The sequence below is a fragment of the Panthera pardus genome, unplaced genomic scaffold (assembly GCF_024362965.1).
Source record: "Panthera pardus isolate Hobbes unplaced genomic scaffold, ASM2436296v1 HiC_scaffold_27, whole genome shotgun sequence".
Taxonomy (NCBI): domain Eukaryota; kingdom Metazoa; phylum Chordata; class Mammalia; order Carnivora; family Felidae; genus Panthera; species Panthera pardus.
Genome location: NW_026526843.1, coordinates 37,571,182 through 37,593,076, shown reverse-complemented (window position 1 = coordinate 37,593,076; position 21,895 = coordinate 37,571,182). Strand labels below are relative to the sequence as shown.

The 21,895-nt window shown below is 47.9% G+C and overlaps 1 protein-coding gene across 7 annotated transcripts in view; it reads left to right on the top strand.

The window, feature by feature from the left end:
- Nucleotides 1-21,895, top strand: part of TMEM164 (transmembrane protein 164) — a 170,939-nt gene that overhangs the window by 123,753 nt on the left and 25,291 nt on the right. For all 7 annotated transcript variants that reach the window (XM_019426842.2, XM_053891261.1, XM_053891258.1 and 4 more), the window contains one exon: nt 8,082-8,160. In XM_019426842.2, coding sequence (XP_019282387.1) covers nt 8,082-8,160 — 79 coding nt within the window. The remainder of the gene's footprint in view (nt 1-8,081; nt 8,161-21,895) is intronic.

Below are 21,895 nucleotides of genomic sequence, written 5' to 3'. Positions count from 1 at the left end.
ATTTTAAGTTGTGGGCATTCCTTCTGTGGCCTCCTCTAGCAAGTGGTATTATTTAGTTCCCAGGAGTTTGTGGCACCCGTAGGCCACAGTAAAAGTCTGTGGTCAGTTAATGAAGACAAAGTGTTCCAAAGCCGAACTCGGTTGGCAGGAACAGTACCAAAGGCAGCAGTAAGAGTGGATTGTGTCCCTTCCCCCGCTAAAGGAGATGGATTATTGTTTTGGTCTGTTCAGGCTGCCATAACAAAGTACCACAGGCCCAGTAGCTTCTATAGCGGAGATGCATTTCTCACAGTTCTGGGAGCTGGAAGCCCCAAACTGGGGTGCAGGTGTGGTGTGATGAGGGCCCTCTTCTGGACCGCAGGCTCCTTGCTGTGTCCTCAAGGGGTGACGGGGCCACGGGGAGCTCCCTGGGGTCTCGTATAAGGGCACTGATCCCATTCACAAGGGCTCCCCCCTCAAGACCTCATCACCTCCTAAAGCCCCCCACCTCTTAATACCATCCCATCGGGCCATGAATTGGGGGGAGGGGTACAGACATTCAGACCATAAGCAGTTCTCTCTTCTGATTCTCTGATTTCTTGTGGGCATCAGGGGCTGAGCTGAGACCAGGGTCCTCCCCTTAGAACCCCCTATTCTTACTCTGCACCTCATCATCAGCCAGGGAGTGTTCTGGTAACGCCGAATTCTCTTGCCACGCAGCGCGAGCTCCGAGGTCGTGAGCTCCCTGGACTTCTAGCACACCCCTCCCTCAGACAGTTATCCTCCCTTCGCCTTGTCCTTCCCTTCTCATCTCCTGGAGCCCGAGCCGATACCCTCTCTCGTGTTCTGGGTCCCACTCCATGCAGGACCTCTCACTGCCCAGCGTCTCCTGCCTATCTTGCTTCTTCTGCTTCTCCCTCTCCACTCACCACTGGCTGCTTCCCTCCCTCCGTAAATATGTTCCGGGCTCCCGTTCTTCACTGTTATCGCTCTGTAGATATGAGCCTGGAGTTATGATTTTGTCTCTCTCCACCCATGCACTCTTGTTGGGAGGACCGTGGGCCCAGGGTCTGCAAAGTGAGGTGCGTAAGATGTTCTGTTGGGGTGCTTAGGAAAATATTAGCATATCCATCTTAGAGTTTCAGCTTCTTATTTTTCCATGCTAGTGTTTTTTGTTTTTTTTGTGGGTTTTTTTGAGTTTTTTTTTGTTTTGTTTTTTTGAGAGAGAGAGAGAGAGTGCAAGTGAGCGAGGGGCAGAGAGAGAGAGAGAGAGAGAGAGAATCTCAGGAAGGGCAGGAGGGAAAGGGAGAGAGAGAGAGAGAAGCGGGGGCTCATCCAAAGTGGGGCTTGTGTTCACCCAAAGCAGGGCTCGTGCTTACGCAAAGTAGGGCTCAAGATCACCCGAAGCAGAGCTCGTGCTCACCAAAAGTGGGGCTCAAGCTCACCTGATGCAGGGCTCGAACTCATGAACCGTGAGATCATGACCTGAGCTGAAACCAAGAGTCGGATGCTTAAGTGATGGAGCCAACCAGGCGCCACCTGACCTTATCCTTTTATCCATTAGCCTCCTCAACTTGACCATGAGCTCTTGTAGGGCAGAGACTGTGTCTTCATCATTGCTGTATACCCAGAGCCAGGCACATTTCCCTGCCACCTAGTAGTGTCTCAATAAGTGTTGTGTTTTTTTTTTTCTATTGATTGGATGAGAGTAAGAATAGGACTGTCGTGGGTAAGAAGAGGAGAGTGGTGCTGACAGCCCTTTGGGAGATAAAGAAGTCTCCAGGGAGAAGCTCTCACCTAGAGACAGGCCAAAAGAATGAATCACTTTGTCGGGGTGGGGGGGGGGGTTGCACCTGAGTGGCTCAGGCAGTTAAGTGTTTGACTCTTGGTTTCAGCTCAGGTCATGATCTCATGGTTTGTGAGCTCAAGCCCCATGTTGGGTTCTATGCTGACAGTGCAGAACCTGTTTGGGATTCTCTCTCTCTCTCTCTCTCTCTCTCTCTGCCCCTAACTCTCCATCTTTCTCAAAAATCAATAAACAAACATTAAAAAAAAAAGAATGAATCATGCTGGGAAGCTAAAGTTATCCTGGTAGTCACCTGATAAATACACTGACATGTGACTTAGGGCCATGGGACAGGCCCAGGCTCTACTCTTGCTGGAGGTTCTTGCTAAGGCAGAATGATTAGGTAAAAAGAGCTCCAGCTTTTGACCCAAAGAGGCCTTGCCTTAAGTCTTGCTGGCCGGAATGGAAATCTGGCCTTTACCACTTACTGGCTGGATTAATGTTGAAAAGGATACGGGGTAATAACAGCTAGCATTGATTAAGCACATATTGTATACCAGCACTGGGCCAAGAACTCTACATGCATTACATCACCTAATGTCACCACAGCTTAATGAGATAGGCATTATTATCATTCCTATTTTATAAATGAGCCACGTGAACCTCAACAAGATTAAGTGATTTGCCCAAAGGTGCTTTGCAACTAAATGATGGAGCTAGAATTTCAATCTGAGCAGCCTGGCTCTAGGCTGGCCATATTCATTTGGAAGTCATCAGTAGACAGAAGTCCTTTACAGCCAGGAGCCTGAATAAGGTTATCTAGTGAGGGAGAGCAGATAGGAAGAGAGCCAAGGACTTGGTTCTGAGCCCCTTCTATATAAGGGACAGAAGGAAGATCCGGTAATGGAGGTTGAGAAGGGGAGTCATTGAGGTAGGGAAAGAATAGGGGTGAAGTAAGATGAGGCCTGAAAATTGGCCAGGACCAACCGGCATGTATAGTTGCACAGGTTGTTAACTGCACAAGGGGGTGATTGTGCCAAAAATCTTTGGGACACCCTGGCATGGGGATGAAGAAGGGGTGTCTCCTTAAAGTTCACACAAAGATGTCACACGGGTGTGCTTCCGTCCTTGTTGCCCATTAGAATTAGGATGGGTGTCATGGGTAACCTCAGTAAAAGCAATTTGAGGGGTGTGGTGGGTGTGAAAATTTGGAGTGGATGGAAGGATAATTCAGAGGAGAGGACATGATGGCAATGAGAAGAGACAATCTTTTTGAGGACTTCTGTAAAAGGGAAAGCAGAGATATGGGGTGGGGGCTGGTGGGGAAAGCAAAGGCAGGAGTTTTTTCCTCTTTCGATGGAAGATATTGAAATGTACTTGTTTTCTGATAGGAATGATCCAGTGACAAAAAGGGACAGTTGCTGGTGTGACGTCCTGGAGCAGGCAAGAAGGGATGGGATCTAGCACACACGTGAGGGGACTGGCCTTAGCCAGCAGCATGGTCGGGGGATCCTGAAGAGCAGCGGAAGAAAAGGCAGCTCTGGGGATGGGGCGCAGGGAGGAGGGAGACATCGAGGCAGGTGCCCGCGGATGTCCTTTTCCCATTGCTCTTTTTTCCCCCGAATGGAGTAGAAAGGCATTTCACCAGCTGAGGGGCAGGACGGAGGAAGGTTTGAGGAAGGCGCAAGAAGTTGTACAATAGTTGTCCAAGAGAGAGGAGAGCAAATGGATTGGGGCATGTGGATGGATGGTTGGGTAGCATTAAGACTTGCCGTCATGAATTTAAGGGGGGTTCACGGCATAGTTTTATATTTTTCTCCGGCAATGCTCACTTGCCTGGGGGGTAGAGACGGGAAGGCAGAGAGTTTGATTTAACCAGCAACGTGGATTTGTAAAGCAGGTAGGATAGAGTGGGGAGAGAATGTCCGGAGGGTTGAGAATGTGGGGAAGCGGCTGAAGGGCAAGTGTAGAAGTGAGGATGTGAGGTCGGTGAGGGGCAGTCAAAACGTGGTGGGATCAGTGGACCATAGGTCCCAGTGAAGTTGTAAGACGGATATGAAGCGAGTGAGTTGTTGGCTAGGTAGGCTGTGGTCGTTGGAGAGTGGGGTACACGACAGACCAGTGCTAACACTGTTGAGGACACAGGCATTTTGACACATTTCCAACACAGGAACGTTGGAAAAAATGACAAGAGAGGGAGGCAGAGTCTTCAAGGCCAAATGGGAAATGCACAGAGAGACGGTCCATAGGTGGCCGCAAGAGCAGTGGGTAGTAGAGTACAAGGGCATGAGATTCCATTGGGGGAGTGGTTAGGAAGGAGGCAGAGAGAATGGCTGTGGAACAGCCAGCGGTGTAGAAACAGCAGTGAGGAGCAGACAGGACCCCTCCTGGCCCCGTGGTACCGGGCAACATGGGAGGAGAACCACCCAGCACTTGAGAGGGCTGTAGGGGTGGCCGTGACCTCAGAGGGGCAGGGAACCAGGTTTTCATTAAAGCAAGAAGGTGAAGGGACTTCTCAGAGGAGAGTTTGAGAATGAAGACGATTTCGAATAGTCCTTGGGTTCCAGAAGGTAGGCTGGAAGGGTTTCTAGAATTGAGGGAGGGTGAGAGATGAGGTCAGATTAGGGAGGGATTAGAATTCAGGTGTTGGGGGGCGCCTGGGTGGCTCAGTCAGTTAAGCATCCGACTTTGGCTCAGGTCATAATCTCACGGTTTGTGAGTGTGAGCCCCATGTCGGGCTCTGTGCTGACAGCTCCAACAGCTCGGAGCCTGGAGCCTGCTTCGGATTCTGTGCCTCCCTTGCTCTCTGCCCCTCCCCTGCTTGTGCTGTCTCTCTCTCTCTCTCTCTCTCAAAAATAAATAAACATTAAAAAATTTAGAATTCAGGTGTTGGGTGGTGACTTGGGAGTTTGGGGCTTCTTATGGTGACTGAGGTGACCAAGGATGGAGGGCACGGTGGGATTGCTTGTCTCCATGGCAGAGCATGGGGGTGTGGCCGGCAGAGCCATATGCTAGGAAGAAGGTCACACGCTTGCCATGGACGGAGTCTGTGCCCCTAATGCTTTAGGCAGTCTGAGTCCAGAGGCCTGGAGGGCTTTATCAGCCTGCTTTTTTTTTTTTTACAGGTTTTTTTTTTTTAATTTGAGAAAGATACAGAGAGCAAGCAAGGGAGGGGCAAAGAAAAGGAGACAGAGTCCTAAGCAGGCTCCATGCTGTCAGCACAGAGCCTGATGTGGGGCTCGAACTCACAAACCGTGAGATCATGACCTGAGCCGAAACCAAGAGTTGGACACTTAACTGACTGTGCTGCCCAGGTTCCCCTACAATAATCTTATAACAGCGTAATTATTTCCATTTTACTGGTGCCAAAACGGGTGGAGAGGTTAGGTGGCTTGCTTGAGACCAAAGGGCTCTTAAGGACATAATGAAATCTAGAAACGCAGATTTGACAGTCTCCAAAATTTTTGCTCCTAGCCATGGTGCTAAACTGCCTCCCTGGACATTGCAGGTGAAGGGTGTGCTTTCCAGGAGGTCTGTGAGTGCAGAGGGGTAAGCAGTAGCTAGAGTCTGGAAGGACACGGCAGGGGCCAGGGGTTGTGGGTCCTTAGCCCAGTTCTCTGCTCCATGCTGTACGACAGCAGCTTGGTTTCCCAGGCCTGTTTCAGGGGGAGGGAGGTCAAATCCCGTAGGTACCTGAACCTTCAGATTACAGCCAGACTGTTGGACCTTCCTGGGACCTTTTCCTCCTTGCCTGTTTTCTGGGTGAGCACAGTCAAGGCAGTTAACCCTTTTGTGCCTCGGGTTCCTCATCTGTCAGATGACACTTGGCCTGCCGGCCTCATGGGGTTTTTGAGAGGAATGAGGAGGGTCATGGATATGGAAATGGTTGAAAAAGCATGAAGCAATACCCAACTCAAGATGGTAGGGTGATCCTGGATCATATGACTATTGAGGGTCCAGTATGGACCCCCGAGACCTCCAGAACTCATGCTGGTGATGCCCATTGTCAAACCTTTTTCTAGCTATTCCAGCATGGTCTGCAGAGCCACGTGGAACCTCATCTCTTTTTCTGGGATTTTCACATCCGCCTGTGAACATAAAATAGTACTTGGGCATCATCTGGGTCCGTGGGCAGTTTTCCTTCTGTGTGGGTTTTTCTTTCTTTCTTTGTTTAAAGTTTATTTATTTATTTTGAGAGAGAGAGAAAGCGTGAGTGGGGGAGGGACAGAGAGAGAAGGAGAGAGAGAGAATCCCAAGCCCAATGTGGGGCTCGAACTCACAAACTGTGAGATCATGACCTGAGCTGAAATCAAGTTGGAAGCTTAAACAACAGAGCCACCCAGGCACCTCTCTCTCTCTCTCTCTCTCTCTCTCTCTCTCTCTCTCTCTCTCTTTTAATGTTTAATTTATTTTTGAGAGAGAGAGAGAAAGTGCACGAGAGAGAGACAGAGAGAGAGCACGGGGAAGGGGCAGAGAGAGAGAAAATCCCAAGCAGGCTCTGTGCTGACAACAGCAAGCCCGATTAGGGACTTGAACTCAGGAACCGTGAGATCATGACCTGAGCCAAAGCTGGATGCTTAACCCACTGAGCCACCCAGATGCCCCTGTGGGTTTTTATTTTCAAGGGCCGGAGCCAGCATCTCTGTTCATGGTCTACAGTCATCACAGCTGCCATTCTGGGGGGCTCTGCCATCTTTTGGTTTTAGTCCCTGGCACAAGGCATGCTTGGGCTCTCACGCCTGGGGAGCCCATAACTGCCTCCTGTCATTAGCGTGCAGTCTTGGTTCTGTGCTTGCCTTGTAGGGAATAAGGAGGCAGTGGACCCTTCCCCTGGGTTTTCTTGTCTCTCTCGGCTTCCGTCTAGGGGTGTGTGTGTGTGTGTGTGTGTGTGTGTGTGTGTGTGTGTGTATTGCAGGCTGTGTAAGCCCCAGAGGCCAGGCCTCTTGCCAGCTGCTGAAGTTTTTTTCCCCCAGAATTGTGTTAGCCACCCAGCTGTTTGCATTCCTAGCCCTCTGCCAAAGTCAGTGGCGCGGTCCCCATGCCAGGTGGAAACCGCGCTCTGCTTGGGTAATCCAGGGCTTCCATTTTGTGAGGGATGGGAAACAGCAGTGAGTGAGCAGGCGTGTTGGGTGGAGGGAGGGTGGGGCCGCTCCTTTTGGCACGCCATGTCGGAACTGGCCCAGCTGCTTGGTCTTCACCCAAAAGTAGGGCTAACTCTGGACTGACCCCAAATATCCAGTGGGGAAACTCTTTATTCTTGGATCTAGACCTGACCAGGCCTAGCAATTGCCTTTTTGTTTTTTATTTTTTTGGAAATCTGGAAAATGGGACTAATAAATCCTATGTCGCACGTTCTCCATGTCAGATGAGAAATAAGCTTTTAAATCATTCACCACCTTGGGGCGCCCGGGTGGCTCAGTGGGTTAAGCATCCGACTTCGGTTCAGGTTGTGATCTCATGGTTCGTGAGTTCGAGCCCTGCATTGGGCTCTGTGCTGACAGCTCAGAGCCTGGAGCCTGCTTCAGATTCAGTGTCTCCCACTCTCTCTGCCCCTCCCCTGCTCACGCTCTGTCTCTGTCTCTCAATAATAAAGCAACACAAAACTGGGGTGCCTGAGTGGCTCAGTCGGTTAAGCATCTGACTATGGCTCAGGTCATGATCTCGCGGTCCCTGAGTTTGAGCCCCGTGTCGGGCTCTGTGCTGACAGCTCAGAGCCTGGAGCCTGCCTAGGATTCTGTGTCTCCCTCTCTCTCTGCCCCTCCCTGGCTCGCGCTCTGTGTCTCTCTCTCAAAAATAAACAAACATTAAAAAAATTAAAAATCATTTACCACCACCTCATCTGGAGCAAGAAGTGACATTACATTGTGTTTTCTCAAGCATATTCTGCAGAATACTGAGTGTTCTTTGGGGAAGAAAAGGCACTGGCTAAGTTTGGGAAACACTGGATAAACAATTGTTAGCAGATTCTGTAGTGGCAGAGACCACCCAGATCCTCAGTATACCACGAATAGCCGTGGTGAATCTCCTGGGGATCTAGTATATGCAAAATTTCTTAATCAACTGGCTGCTTTCTTTTAGTGAAATGTTTTTTCAAGTACCATCGCTGCCAAACATGCTTTGGAAGATGCCGGGCCGAGGTCATAAGTGTATATTCATTTTATTCTTTTTTTCACTGTGATTGTGAAGGGACGTGAGCACTTGCAATGCATGGCTTGGCTAAGATGTAGGTCCTACAGAGCAAGGGCCGTCCACTTCAGAAGCTGTTGACATAAGTGCTTCCTGCTCTGTGACACCTCTCTCACTCCTGTCCTTACAGCTCCCCTTTGAATTGGAGATTTACTACATTCAGCATGTTATGCTCTACGTGGTGCCCATCTACCTGCTTTGGAAAGGAGGTAAGCCACCCCCCCCCCTCCCAGCACACCGCCAGTGCCACTCCCACGCCTATCCACCCCACACCTAGCCACTCCCACACCTAGCCACTCCCACGCCTAGCCACCTCAGGCCTAGCCACTCCCATGCCTAGCCATTCCCACGCCTAGCCACTCCCACGCCTAGCCACTCCCACGCCTAGCCACTCCCACGCCTAGCCACTCCCACACCTAGCCACTCCCACACCTAGCCACCCCACACCTAGCCACTCCCACGCCTAGCCACCTCACGCCTAGCCACTCCCACGCCTAGCCACTCCCACACCTAGCCACCCCACACCTAGCCACTCCCACACCTAGCCACTCCCACACCTAGCCACCTCACACCTAGCCACTCCCACGCCTAGCCACTCCCACACCTAGCCACCCCACACCTAGCCACTCCCACACCTAGCCACTCCCACGCCTAGCCACTCCCACACCTAGCCACCCCACACCTAGCCACTCCCACGCCTAGCCACTCCCACGCCTAGCCACCTCAGGCCTAGCCACTCCCACGCCTAGCCACTCCCACGCCTAGCCACTCCCACACCTAGCCACTCCCACACCTAGCCACCCCACACCTAGCCACTCCCACGCCTAGCCATTCCCACGCCTAGCCACCTCACACCTAGCCACTCCCACGCCTAGCCACTCCCACACCTAGCCACCCCACACCTAGCCACTCCCACGCCTAGCCACTCCCACACCTAGCCACCTCACACCTAGCCACTCCCACGCCTAGCCACTCCCACACCTAGCCACCCCACACCTAGCCACTCCCACACCTAGCCACTCCCACGCCTAGCCACTCCCACACCTAGCCACCTCACACCTAGCCACTCCCACACCTAGCCACCCCACACCTAGCCACTCCCACACCTAGCCACTCCCATGCCTAGCCACTCCCACACCTAGCCGCTCCCACACTTAGCCACACCCCCACCTAGCTGCTCCCTTCTGTTCTGGGGAATCCTCATGTATTGGATGCCCACCAGGATCTTGAGCTACTGCCAGGCTGGGTTTCTGCAGTATCCTTTATGCCACACACCAGGGGGTGAGCAGATGGGTGTGGATAAGGCCTGCAAAGAATCTGGGGGCTTTTCAGAACGCTTGTTTGTGCCTTGTGGGTAAGCACGCTGCTGCTGTGTGTCCTGGGGCCTAGGCCTTGGGCTCGTTGTCTGTGGTGACATTGGGTTTGCATGGAAACCCCCGCAGCCCCGATTCTGTCACTCACTTGTGCTGTGCCTCCCCCGTTGCGTCAGTGTGCAGTATAGGGTAGGAGGAGAGAAGGAAGCACTCAGCCCTGTCAGGAGCAGGACCTTGTGCTCTTGCTTATTGTATCCATCCTCTCAGAACCAAAGAAGATATTGAGAGGGGCAAGAAGTGCAGGGACTGTGAGGTTCTAGGGCTGAGGGAAGAAGCAGGTAAAAGAACAGTGACCACTGTGTAAAACAAACCATTGACAACCTTGATCTTGTCATGAGGGAGAGACCTCCAACTTGGTAGAGATGGCCTTGAAAGGAAAGCTGATCTCTTTGTGACCTCACAGTGACCCTTAAGTTATCCCCCCCCTTCTATTATGTGGTAGATGAGAGGGGACTAGCCTCTCTGTCTTGGTTGCTGGGACTTCTCTGGGGGACCAACACCACTATCTCACCTCAGGCCACCAAGGCTTTCATTTCTATCACGTTGAAAATGACACGAGGCCATGTGGGCCCTTAAAGCCACTGGAAGATGGTTTGGAAGTGGTGCTTCCTCTAACTCAGGAATCCTGGCAAATCTGAAGAACTTTTGGCAACCTGGGGACACATTGGAGGACAGGTACCGTTGCTCTCGGTGGAGTCTCCTGTCAGTCAAGAGATCTGCCCCCCTGTGCCCTGGTTTCTGTCAGATAGCATTTTTTCTTAGGACTGGTCTCAATGTTCTTTGAGGCTGTTTTTACCCCGTGCAGCCCCTTGGGGGTCTCACAGACTCAGAGAGCACCTTCTTTGAATTTGCTCTAAATGTACTGTTTCCCCCTCTAAGCTGTAGGGCAAGTCTCCATATCCAGGAGACGTGTCCATTTTTCAGGTATGTCTCCTGTGGCACAGGAAGCAGCTTGCTAATAATATTCAAGTCTGGGGGATACACTCATTCTGAATAGAACCAGGCAGGCAGCTATCTCTGCATTCCAGAAGCAACCCCCCTCTCCTTTCTGAGGGATGAGATGCAGGTTTTGGCTCAACGTGCATGGCCATTAGTTAAACCTACTTGGCTCCGAGGTGCCCGTAAAAATCTGTTAGGTAGCTGAGCCAGACTGTTCTGAGATGGAAAATACCAAGTAGCCATCCCCATTACCCCCTCCCCACAAAAAACCCCTCACAGTCTGGGAAGCTGCAGCTTCTAGAAGTGCTAGGTTCCACTGCAGCCTTCTGTTGAATCTGTCGCCACACTGTTTGGGGTAACTGAGCCGAGGAAGCAGGGATGCCAAGGCTTAATTCCAATTTATTTCTCACTGTTAGTGATTCTTTCCTCTTTCCTCTGGTGCCTGGCCCAGAGTAGAGGCTGTAAAAACAGTAACGGTAATAATAGCCACAGTAAATATCAGCTTTTTATTGAGTGTTTCCTGTGTGTGAGATACTTTGCTAGGCACGCTTTGTGTGTTTTCTCATCCAACTAACCCTGGTGAAAATGCCCCTTCTACAAAGGAGAAAGCCAAGGGTCAGAAATGTTAGGTACCTTGCTCACAGCCATCAGTAGCAGAGCCAGGATTCAAAGCCTGGCCTCGATTCCCTCTCAAACCAGTCCTTTTCTCCGCGTACCTCATTGTCCTAAAAGGCAGGCACCTGTCCCCTAACCACACAGCAGGTTGGGAGTCTCCCCTCCAGCCACCCCCAACATGTATTTGTTGAACACTTACTACGAACCCAGCATTTGTACTAGGGAATCAGAGATTCCCTGCTATAGGGAGTCTGTGCGGGAAGAGAGCCTTGGGAGTATAAACCAGCAGGGATAAGTGCGACAGAGGGCGCCATAGGAACAGAACAGGATTTATTTGTCACCACTTCTGGGCTCTTAGGAAGCCTTGGCTTCCTTTCTGGCTCTTTGCTGTCATCTGCTGTTCATTTGGGGGAAATTATATGCACTTAGAGAAAAGTCTGGTTTTCCTTTGGTCCCGAGTCTCAGACCTGGGCCTTGCAGAGGACAAATCGATCTGGAGTGAGCAGTGGGAAGATGATTCTCTGTAAATCAAAAAAGCTGAGGGTTTAGGGGTTCTCTTTCCTAGAAGTCCTATAATTTTCCAAAAGTAACTGACTTTGAACTTTATACCCAAGGCAAGACAGCTCTCCCATGGCCAGGAGCCCTGTTTTCCTGAAAGGCAAAATTGTGCTGCTTTCTGTGGCCTGGGTGGGGGCGGAGTTCAGTAGTACCTAGTGGGATCCCCTCCCTCCTTCATTACTACAGTCCTTCAGCATGGCCGTAGTGACTGTGACATCCTGTGTCCACACTGTTCTTTTTTTTTTTATTAAAAATGTTTTTAATGTTTATTTTTGAGAGAGAGAGAGACAGACAGACAGGGTGCCAGTGGGGGAAGGGCAGAGAGAGAGGGAGATGCAGAATCTGAAGCAGGCACCAGGCTCCGAGCTGTCAGCACAGGGCCCGACGTGGGGCTCAAACCCATGAACAATCTGAGTCGAAGTCAGACACTTAACCAACTGAGCTACCCAGGCACCCTTGTCCACACTGTTCTTTTCTTCCTCCAGCCTTCCTTTTTATTTGTTTCCTTTCCTCCCAGCTCTTTGCCTTTGGCTCTCTGGAACTACACTTGACTCTTGAACAGTGCGCAGGTTAGGGATGCGCCCCCCCACCCCACAGTGTAATAGCCGTGTATAACTTTACTCCCTCAAAACATAACTACTAATAACCTTTCGTTGACCAGAAGCCTTATTGATAATGTAAACAGTGGAAGAACACAGATTTTGCATGTTATATGTATTATGTACTGTATTCCTGCAATAAAATCACCTGGAGAAAAGAAAATGTTATTAAGAAAATCCTAAGGGAGACAAAATACATTTACTCTACTGCTCTGTATTTATCAGAAAAAATCTGCACAGGAGTGAACTTGCAAAGGTTCAAACCCGTGCTGGTCAAGGGTCAGCTGTATATTTTTTATAACCCCCAGCCCAACCAGCTCTTCACAGAACACCAAGTCCTCCCATGTCTTGCCTGGAGCTCCCCCCAATGGAGGCTGCTCTTCCTTTTCTGCCCCCTGTGCTGTCGAGCCCCCCACTGTCTCCCCCCAGACTAATATTTCATCTCTCAGGTGGAAGTGCTTTCCCCTTTACCATTCTTTCCACCTTTTCTTTTCACCACTACCACCACCTAACCCCTCATCTGCTTCCCCCATGTTCCTAGATGCCTTTGGCCCCTGGTGCTCAGTATTTCCATTACAACTCTGGCCAGCATTGGGAGAGGCTTCCAGGGAAGACCACTCGCCCCACCCAGCTTCTAAAAGTTTGGGTGTCTCCACCTCAGTGACTTCTGTGTCTTCTTCTCTTCAGCTGACTGACTTTGCCCCCCACCCCCTGAAACTCCTCTGTCTGAGATCATTAGCCCCTGCATCCCTTTCCGTGACCCAAATCTCTACTCTTTTCAGCCTCCTCTCCTCAAGCTTCCTGTCCTTCCCACTGTTGATAGATGTATCCCCAACAAATGACTGGGAAAACAGAGATTTCCAGGTGCAAATTCCCTCGGTTATTTCCCTCTGCTCTAAAAGCTGCTTCACCCACCCCTGTCCTGACATCATTCCCTGTCATCTTGGAGGAAGTGGTTTTGTGGTAATCTCGCATCCCTTCCCCTCATCCAGAACTTCATTCCATCAAGTAGTCAGTCACTTGTCTCCTGGATTTCAACGCTTTTTTCACTACTGGCTTTTTGGCCAAGAAGGATGCCGAAGTCTTCCCCTTATAATTTTTTTTTAGTGTTTGTTTATTTTTGAGAGAGGCTGGGGGAGGGGCAGAGAGAGAGGGAGAGAGAATCAGCAGCAAGCCAGATGCGGGACTCGATCTCACAAACCATGAGATCATGACCTGAGCTGAAATCGAGTCGGACATTTAAACGACTGAGCCACCCCGGTGTCCCAGCATCTTCAAAGATTAGTCCAACAAGATTTCCTAAACCTCAGTTCTTTGGGTGTGACAATTCTTGCCTAATCCACAGTGTCATCTGTATTATTATGTCTATGATATATGTCCTTAAATCTACTAATTTTTCTTTTTCCTAAAATATCTTTCTGCTCCATGAAATCCTGGATTCAGTGCACTGGTTACTTATTTTAATACACTTAAAATTTTTTTTAACGTTTATTATTTATTTTTTGAGAGAGAGACAGAGCATGAGCAGGGGAGGGGCAGAGGGAGAGGGAGACACCGAATTCGAAGCAGGCTTCAGGCTCTGAGCCACCAGCACAGAGCCCAACATGGGCTCGAACCCATAAGCTGTGAGAACATGACCTGAGCCAAAGTCAGATGCTTAACTGACCCAGGCACCCCTTACATGTTTAAATTGGCATTCAATTTCTTCTTCCCTGACCTATGTGTTCCTCTCATGTGTTCATTTTTCCCTTATGTTATTGGCCTTTTTAACAAAATTGAATCTTAGGAGCTCTTTATATGTAATTTATATATTTTACATATTTGTTTATATTTCTACATAATATAAATATATGTTTACACACTTCTATATAATTATTTTTCCGTATAAGTTTTTCTAGATAATATAAATATCTTTCTCTATAATGTAAATATTTTTCTGTGTATTTCTATATAAATATTAGGAGGTAACCCTTTGTGATCTGCACTGTAGATCTTTTTCCCAGTTTTGTCATTTTTTTTTTTTATCTTCTGATTTATTTAGGTAGGATGTTTACATCTCTATGCAATTTAATTTATTTTTATCATATAGCTTCTGAATTTTGAGTTATGGTTAGGAAGTCCTTCCACACCCCGCGGTTATAAAAAATATATCCCGGGGGCACCTGGGTGGCTCACTCGGTTAAGTGTCTGACTTCAGCTTGGGTCATGATGTTGGGATTCATGGGTTCAAGCCTCACATCACACTTTGTGCTGGTGGTTTGGAGTCTGTTTGGGATTCTCTCTCTCCCTCTCTGCCCTTCCCCCACTCATGCTCGCTCTCCCTCTCTGTCTCTCTCTCCCTCTCAAAAATAAATAAACATTAAAAAAAAGACAAATCCAGGGTGCCTGAGTGGTTCAGTGGGCTGAACGTCCAACTCTTGATTTTGACTCAGGTCATGATCTCGTGTTCCTGAGATCGAGCCCCATGTTGGGCTTTGTGCCGCACATGGAGCCTGCTTGAGATTCTCTCTCTCCCCTCTCTCTGCCCCTTCTCCACTTATGCTCTCTCTCTCTCAAAATAAATAAAATAACTTAAAAATATGTATATATAATATATATATGTATATATATATATTATATATATATATATATATCCCATATTTTCTTTGCCTGTGTTAATAGTTCCATTTTTTTTAACCTTTAAATCTTTCATCCATTTGGAATTTATCCTGGGATACAGTGTGAGATAAGGATCCAATTTGATTTCCAGATGGCTTCTTGTTTGTCCCAAGACCATTGAGCGAATAGTCTGGCACAATCAGGTGTGCTTGCGGGTAGGACCATGCTGACCGATGTGAAGAGTGATCACTGTTCTCTGCTTTTTTTACCCACCTAATTGTTCCTGAAATCCATTCTCTCCCTGCCTTGGGCTGGCCCTTCCTCATGTCGCACCTTAGCCATGACAGCTGGCTCTGTGTGGTCTCCCCAGCTCCCCCTACCAACAACCTGTCCCTGTAGCTTCCAAAGCTATTTTCAAAGCCCAAATAGGATCACAGCACCTCCCTATTTGGAAACTTTCGGTGGCTTCTCCTTGTCCCCAGAGCCTAGTGCATTTTGCAGGCCTCTTCTCTGTATGTTCCTCCCTTCCTTGTGTTCTGAACTTGGGTATTACCAAGATTCTTAGGGGCCTCCCCCCTCAACAAGTTTACCGTTTAACTTTCCTGCCTCTGCGTCCTGAAGATGCCATGACTTCTGCCAGGAACGCCCTTCTCCAGCTTGGTGGCTTGGAAAGCATTCATATTTCCAAACTCAACCTCAGCCGCTAGCTTCTCCAGGCAGCCCACTGGAACTGTTCTGTGGTTGTCCTTCTGCAGTGCACGTGTGAGACATGCCTGTCTGCCTAAGGACAGGAAGTGTTCTTTAGTTCTTAGTATTTCAGGGCTGAATGAATGAGGACCTATATAGATACCCGCACACTGCACATTTTACATATCTTATTATGCATCTTAGAAGCTGGCATTTATGGTGCATTGTCCACGAACTAGGCACTGGGTAAGTGTTTTACTTGCATGACCTTGATCTCTCATTTAATCCCTGTAAGTCCACTAGCACATGATCTTGGATGATAAAAAAAAATTACGTCTCCAGTTGCATTAACTCCAACTGACATCTAGCATTACTTTCAGTGCTGAAACGTAGGCAACAAACTACAGCTTTAGCAGCACTCACAGATGTTGTTGTTAACGTAAATCAGTTTCTCCTCCTATTACAGCTGCTGTAGGGATTTCAAAAAATCATTGGCACCTCCTCATTACCTGCAAATGTAAAAACCTTAATTTTTAAAAGTACTTCGACAATTATTTCAGTGTTACTGTTTGCTTTTGTTATCCTTTTTTATTTTGTATACTTAAAAAGATTTATTCTGAGGGGCACCTGGATGGCTCAGTCGGTTAAGCATCTGACTTGATTTCAGCTCAAGTAGTGATCCCAGGGTCATGGAATCGAGCCCTGTATCAGGCTTCATGCTAGGTGTGTGGAGCTTGCTTAAGATTTTGGGGCATCTGGGTGGCTCAGTCGGTTAAGCATCGGACTTCAGCTCAGGTCACGATCTCGTGGTTTGTGAGTTCAAGCGCCGTGTTGGGCTCTGTGCTGACAGCTCAGAGCCTGGAGCCTGCTTCGGATTTGGTGTCTCCCTCTCTCTCTGCCCCTGCCCCACTCACACTCTGTCTCTGAAAAAAAATGAATAAACGTTAAAAAAAAAAGATTCCCTTTCTCCCTCTTTCTGCCCCTCCCCTGCTCATTTTCATTCTCATTCTCTCTCTCTCTCTCTCAAAAAAAAAAAAAAAAAAACAAAACACCTTTTATTCTGAGAGAGGAGGCCCCAAATCAGCCATGGGGTCCACAGCACCACAAAGGTCAGGAGCCCCTGCACTAGACTTTCAACTGGCATTAGAAACCAGGCAGACAAGCTTCACCACCACCCAGTGCTGCTCCCCCATGTTGTCGCTGAGTTCTGACAGACTGTGAGTTCGAATCCTGATTCTGGCACTTAGGTGAGTGCCTTAAACCTCTCTGCATCTGTTTTCTTATTTGTAAAAGGAGGGTAGGAATAGTACCTACCTCACAGGTGTGGCGTGAGGGTTTACTGAGCTCATATATGGGAATACATAGAACAGTGCCTGGCGTGTGTTAAGTGTTGCAGACTTTTATTATTCACCCCTATAACACGGCCTTATTAATTACACATCTGTCTTCCAACTGGACTGTGGGCTCTTGAGGATTCTTCCTTGCCTGATTCGAAAGTGACAGAGCCTTGCACCTACTGAGTGTACGTTTGTCAGCAGGTTTAACATCGCCAGCGTCCCTCCTTTTAGACGCCTATTTCTCCTTTCAGCTGTGTGACACTCCTGTCTCCTGGTTCTCCTCCTCTGGCTGGCTGTCTTTGGGCTCCTTTGCTCTGCCTGTCCCAGAGGTCCCAGGGTTCTCCATCCATAGATGTAACTGAAGGCTCGAGAAACACCACAGCTACTTCAAAGGAAACATGTCTACAATCAAGATTCTCAATTCCATACCCCTTCTTCCCACCTACTCTTCTTCTTCCTCCATTTCCTATATTAGCAGCTCCACCATCCACCACCCAGGGCCAAAGCCAATATCCTAGCCAGAAACTTTCTGGATCCCTTCCTCCACCTCATCCCTTATGGCAATCAGTTCAGGCATTCTGACGATTCAGATTCTCAAAATGCTTGCAAATTCAGCTCTTCCTCTCTCTTTCCATCACCCCAGCCCTAGCACAGGCTCTCGGCCTCTGTTGCCGGGACTACTCTGTTTTCTCTCTCCTCTCCCTGCCCTGATTGGCCCCCTGTGTCTCACCCAGTCTCCAGAATGACTTCTCTACGGAAAGAACAATTGTGATCAGGTTTTGCTCCCCTGCTTAAAAATCCTCTCCTTGGGGCACCTGGGTGGCTCAGCCGGTTCAGCATCCGACTTCGGCTCAGGTCATGATCTCACGGTTCCTGAGTTCAAGCCCCGCATCAGGCTCTGTGCTGACAGCTCAGAACCTGGAGCCGGCTTTGGTTTCTGTGTCTCCCTCTCTCTCTGCCCCTTCACCACTCATGCTCTGTCTGCCTCTCTCTGTCTCTGTCTCTCTCTCTCTCTCTCTCAGAAATAAATGTTAAAAAAAAAAAAATTAAAAAATCCTGTTCAGGATGCAGACCAAACTTCGTCACGTGGCACTCAAGATATTTACATTTGGCCCTTATCTGTCTCACTTTTTAAAAATTAATTTTTTAAATGTTTATTTTTGAGGGAAAGAGAGTGTGAGCGGGGGAGGGGCATAGAGAGAAGGAGACACAGAATCCAAAGCAGGCTCCAGGCTCTGAGCTGTCAGCACAGAGACCAATGTGGGGCTCGAACCCATAAGCCATGACATCATGACCTGAGCTGAAGTCAGACGCTTAACTGAGACACCCAGGTGCCCCATTTTTTTTCTTTTAAAGTTTCTTCATTTATTTTGAGAGAGAGACAGTGTCAGTAAGGGAGTGTCAGAGAGAAAATCTCAAGCGGACTCCACACCACCAGCACAGAGCACGGGGCTGGAACCCACAAAGCTCTGAGAACATGACCTAAGCCTAAACCAAGAGTTGGACGCTTAACCGGCCTCCCAGGTGCCCCTTATCTGTCTCTCTGACCTCATTTCCCATCACTCAAGTTTCAACTCCCATTACTTTCCCTTCTAAGTGAACAAACCTGCTGACAGATTTGCCCCACGTGCCTTCACTGCCATGTCCACGCACACAACGGCTTCTCTACCTAGAGCCTAGCAAACTCCATGTCCCCCTTTAACATTAGCTCAGCGATGCTGCCTCCACGCTGGAGCTGTGTGTGACTTCCCTAGGCAGCCTAAGGCACACTTTCCTGAACATTGTGTTTTTTTTTTTTTCAATATATGAAATTTATTGTCAAATTGGTTTCCATACAACACCCAGTGCTCATCCCAAAAGGTGCCCTCCTCAATACCCATCACCCACCCTCCCCTCCCTCCCACCCCCCATCAACCCTCAGTTTGTTCTCAGTTTTTAACAGTCTCTTATGCTTTGGCTCTCTCCCACTCTAACCTCTTTTTTTTTCCTTCCCCTCCCCCATGGGTTTCTGTTAAGTTTCTCAGGATCCACATAAGAGTGAAACCATATGGTATCTATCTTTCTCTGTATGGCTTATTTCACTTAGCATCACACTCTCCAGTTCCATCCACGTTGCTACAAAAGGCCATATTTCATTCTTTCTCATTGCCACGTAGTATTCCATTGTGTATATAAACCACAATTTCTTTATCCATTCATCAGTTGATGGACATTTAGGCTCTTTCCATAATTTGGCTATTGTTGAGAGTGCCGCTATAAACATTGGGGTACAGGTGCCCCTATGCATCAGTACTCCTGTATCCCTTGGATAAATTCCTAGCAGTGCTATTGCTGGGTCATAGGGTAGGTCTATTTTTAATTTTCTGAGGAACCTCCACACTGCTTTCCAGAGCGGCTGCACCAATTTGCATTCCCACCAACAGTGCAAGAGGGTTCCTGTTTCTCCACATCCTCTCCAGCATCTATAGTCTCCTGATTTGTTCATTTTGGCCACTCTGACTGGCGTGAGGTGATATCTGAGTGTGGTTTTGATTTGTATTTCCCTGATAAGGAGCGACGTTGAACATCTTTTCATGTGCCTGTTGGCCATCCGGATGTCTTCTTTAGAGAAGTGTCTATTCATGTTTTCTGCCCATTTCTTCACTGGGTTATTTGTTTTTCGGGTGTGGAGTTTGGTGAGCTCTTTATAGATTTTGGATACTAGCCCTTTGTCTGATATGTCATTTGCAAATATCTTTTCCCATTCCGTTGGTTGCCTTTTAGTTTTGTTGGTTGTTTCCTTTGCTGTGCAGAAGCTTTTTATCTTCATAAGGTCCCAGTAATTCATTTTTGCTTTTAATTCCCTTGCCTTTGGGGATGTGTCGAGTAAGAGATTGCTACGGCTGAGGTCAGAGAGGTCTTTTCCTGCTTTCTCTTCTAGGGTTTGATGGTTTCTTGTCTCACATTCAGGTCCTTTATCCATTTTGAGTTTATTTTTGTGAATGGTGTGAGAAAGTGGTCTAGTTTCAACCTTCTGCATGTTGCTGTCCAGTTCTCCCAGCACCATTTGTGAAAGAGACTGTCTTTTTTCCATTGGATGTTCTTTCCTGCTTTGTCAAAGATGAGTTGGCCATACGTTTGTGGGTCTAGTTCTGGGGTTTCTATTCTATTCCATTGGTCTATGTGTCTGTTTTTGTGCCAATACCATGCTGTCTTGATGATGACAGCTTTGTAGTAGAGGCTAAAGTCTGGGATTGTGATGCCTCCTGCTTTGGTCTTCTTCTTCAAAATTACTTTGGCTATTCGGGGCCTTTTGTGTTTCCATATGAATTTTAGAATTGCTTGTTCTAGCTTCGAGAAGAATGCTGGTGCAATTTTGATTGGGATTGCATTGAATGTGTAGATAGCTTTGGGTAGTATTGACATTTTGATAGTATTTATTCTTCCAATCCATGAGCAGGGAATGTCTTTCCATTTCTTTATATCTTCTTCAATTACCTTCATAAGCTTTCTATAGTTTTCAGCATACAGATCTTTTACATCTTTGGTTAGATTTATTCCTAGGTATTTTATGCTTCTTGGTGCAATTGTGAATGGGATCAGTTTCTTTATTTGTCTTTCTGTTGCTTCATTGTTAGTGTATAAGAATGCAACTGATTTCTGTACATTGATTTTGTATCCTGCAACTTTGCTGAATTCAGCCCACTCTCACTGCTGTTGTTTAACATAGTATTAGAAGTTCTAGCATCAGCAATCAGACAACAAAAGGAAATCAAAGGCATCCAAATTGGCAAAGATGAAGTCAAGCTTTCGCTTTTTGCACATGACATGATATTATACATGGAAAATCCGATAGACTCCACCAAAAGTCTGCTGAACATTGTTTTGAATCTGCATACCTCAAATGTCGTAAAGGTCTCATCTGATTGTTTATCTGTGTTTTACCACTAGGTGGCAGTAGCCTCATCTTTTCGTCTTTTCAGGAAATGAGGCTCTACAAGGAAGATCACTTTTAATTTAATTTAAATTACTAATACTAAATAATTCAATTGATAGTACCGTAAAACCGTGGGTTGTTTGTAGCTTGTTCTGCGAGTGTTCCACAAGACGAGCAAACATTTCTAATCAATTTTAACTTGATAAATGAGTGATGTCTTGTGATACGAGTAGTATGTGACGCCAAATATCCCATGATCACAACTAAGCCAGTGGTTCTTGAAATTCGTTTTGATATATGAGTGCTTTGGATTACAAGCATGTTTCCAGGATGAATTATGCTCGCAAACCAAGGCTTCACTGTATTTATTATAATTAAGATGCTGTGGGAGTGAGGGAGAGGGCAAAGTCTATGAGGCCCCGGGATTTTGGCCTGGGTGGCTGAAGGAAGATAGGGTACCAGTAATGGAGAAGGGGACACAGAAGGAAGGAACATGTTTTAGGAAGGAAGATTGTTGTTCTTTACTTGAGTTTCAGATACTTCTAGGCTATCAGGCTGAGATGTCCAGGAGGCAGTTGTATGGAATATTCTGGCACAGTTCATGGGAGTCTTGGCTAGAGGCATACTTCAGTGTCCTTGGTGTAAAGGTGGTGCATACAATCATGGGAGCGGAAGAAATAGAACTTGGAAAAAAGGACTTGGGTGGGGGAACATTGACCTGTGAATAGTAGATGAGGGGGAGAGGAGTTTAAGGAGATTGCAGGACCCGTCAGAGCACTAATAGGAATGGCCAGCTGTCCTGGAAGCTAGGGCAGTAGACCTGTTCATCCGAGAAGTAGTGATCAGGAGTGCCGCATTTCAGAGAGTTCTGGTAAAGTAAGGCCATTGGAGAAGTGGGAATGGGAAGGAAGGCAGGTGTTAAAGGTGTTAAGGAAGGAGGGGTTAAGGGTGTTGCAAAGCTAAGGGAGGGATTTCTCTTTCCCCACCTCTTCCTTTTCCTGCCTTTCTTTCCCCCTCTCCTCCCCTTTCCTCTCTGCCCAAGGCTAGGCATGGTCAGGTGTGAAGATGAAGGCCAGTAGTGAGAGGGAGCAGTGAGGGTGCTAGGGAGGAAGGGGAGTGGGTGAATCACAGGTGATGGCACCTGCTGAGAACGAACGGGCTCTGTGGTAGATTGGGATGGGCACTGACAGGAGAAATAAGTGGTATGGGAGAAAAGAATTCTAGACTTTTCTGTGCTGTCCACTAGAATTCTCGGTAATGATGGGGATGATCTATAGCTGCTGTGCTCAGTTTTGTAGCCGCCAACTCCGTGTGGCTCCTGA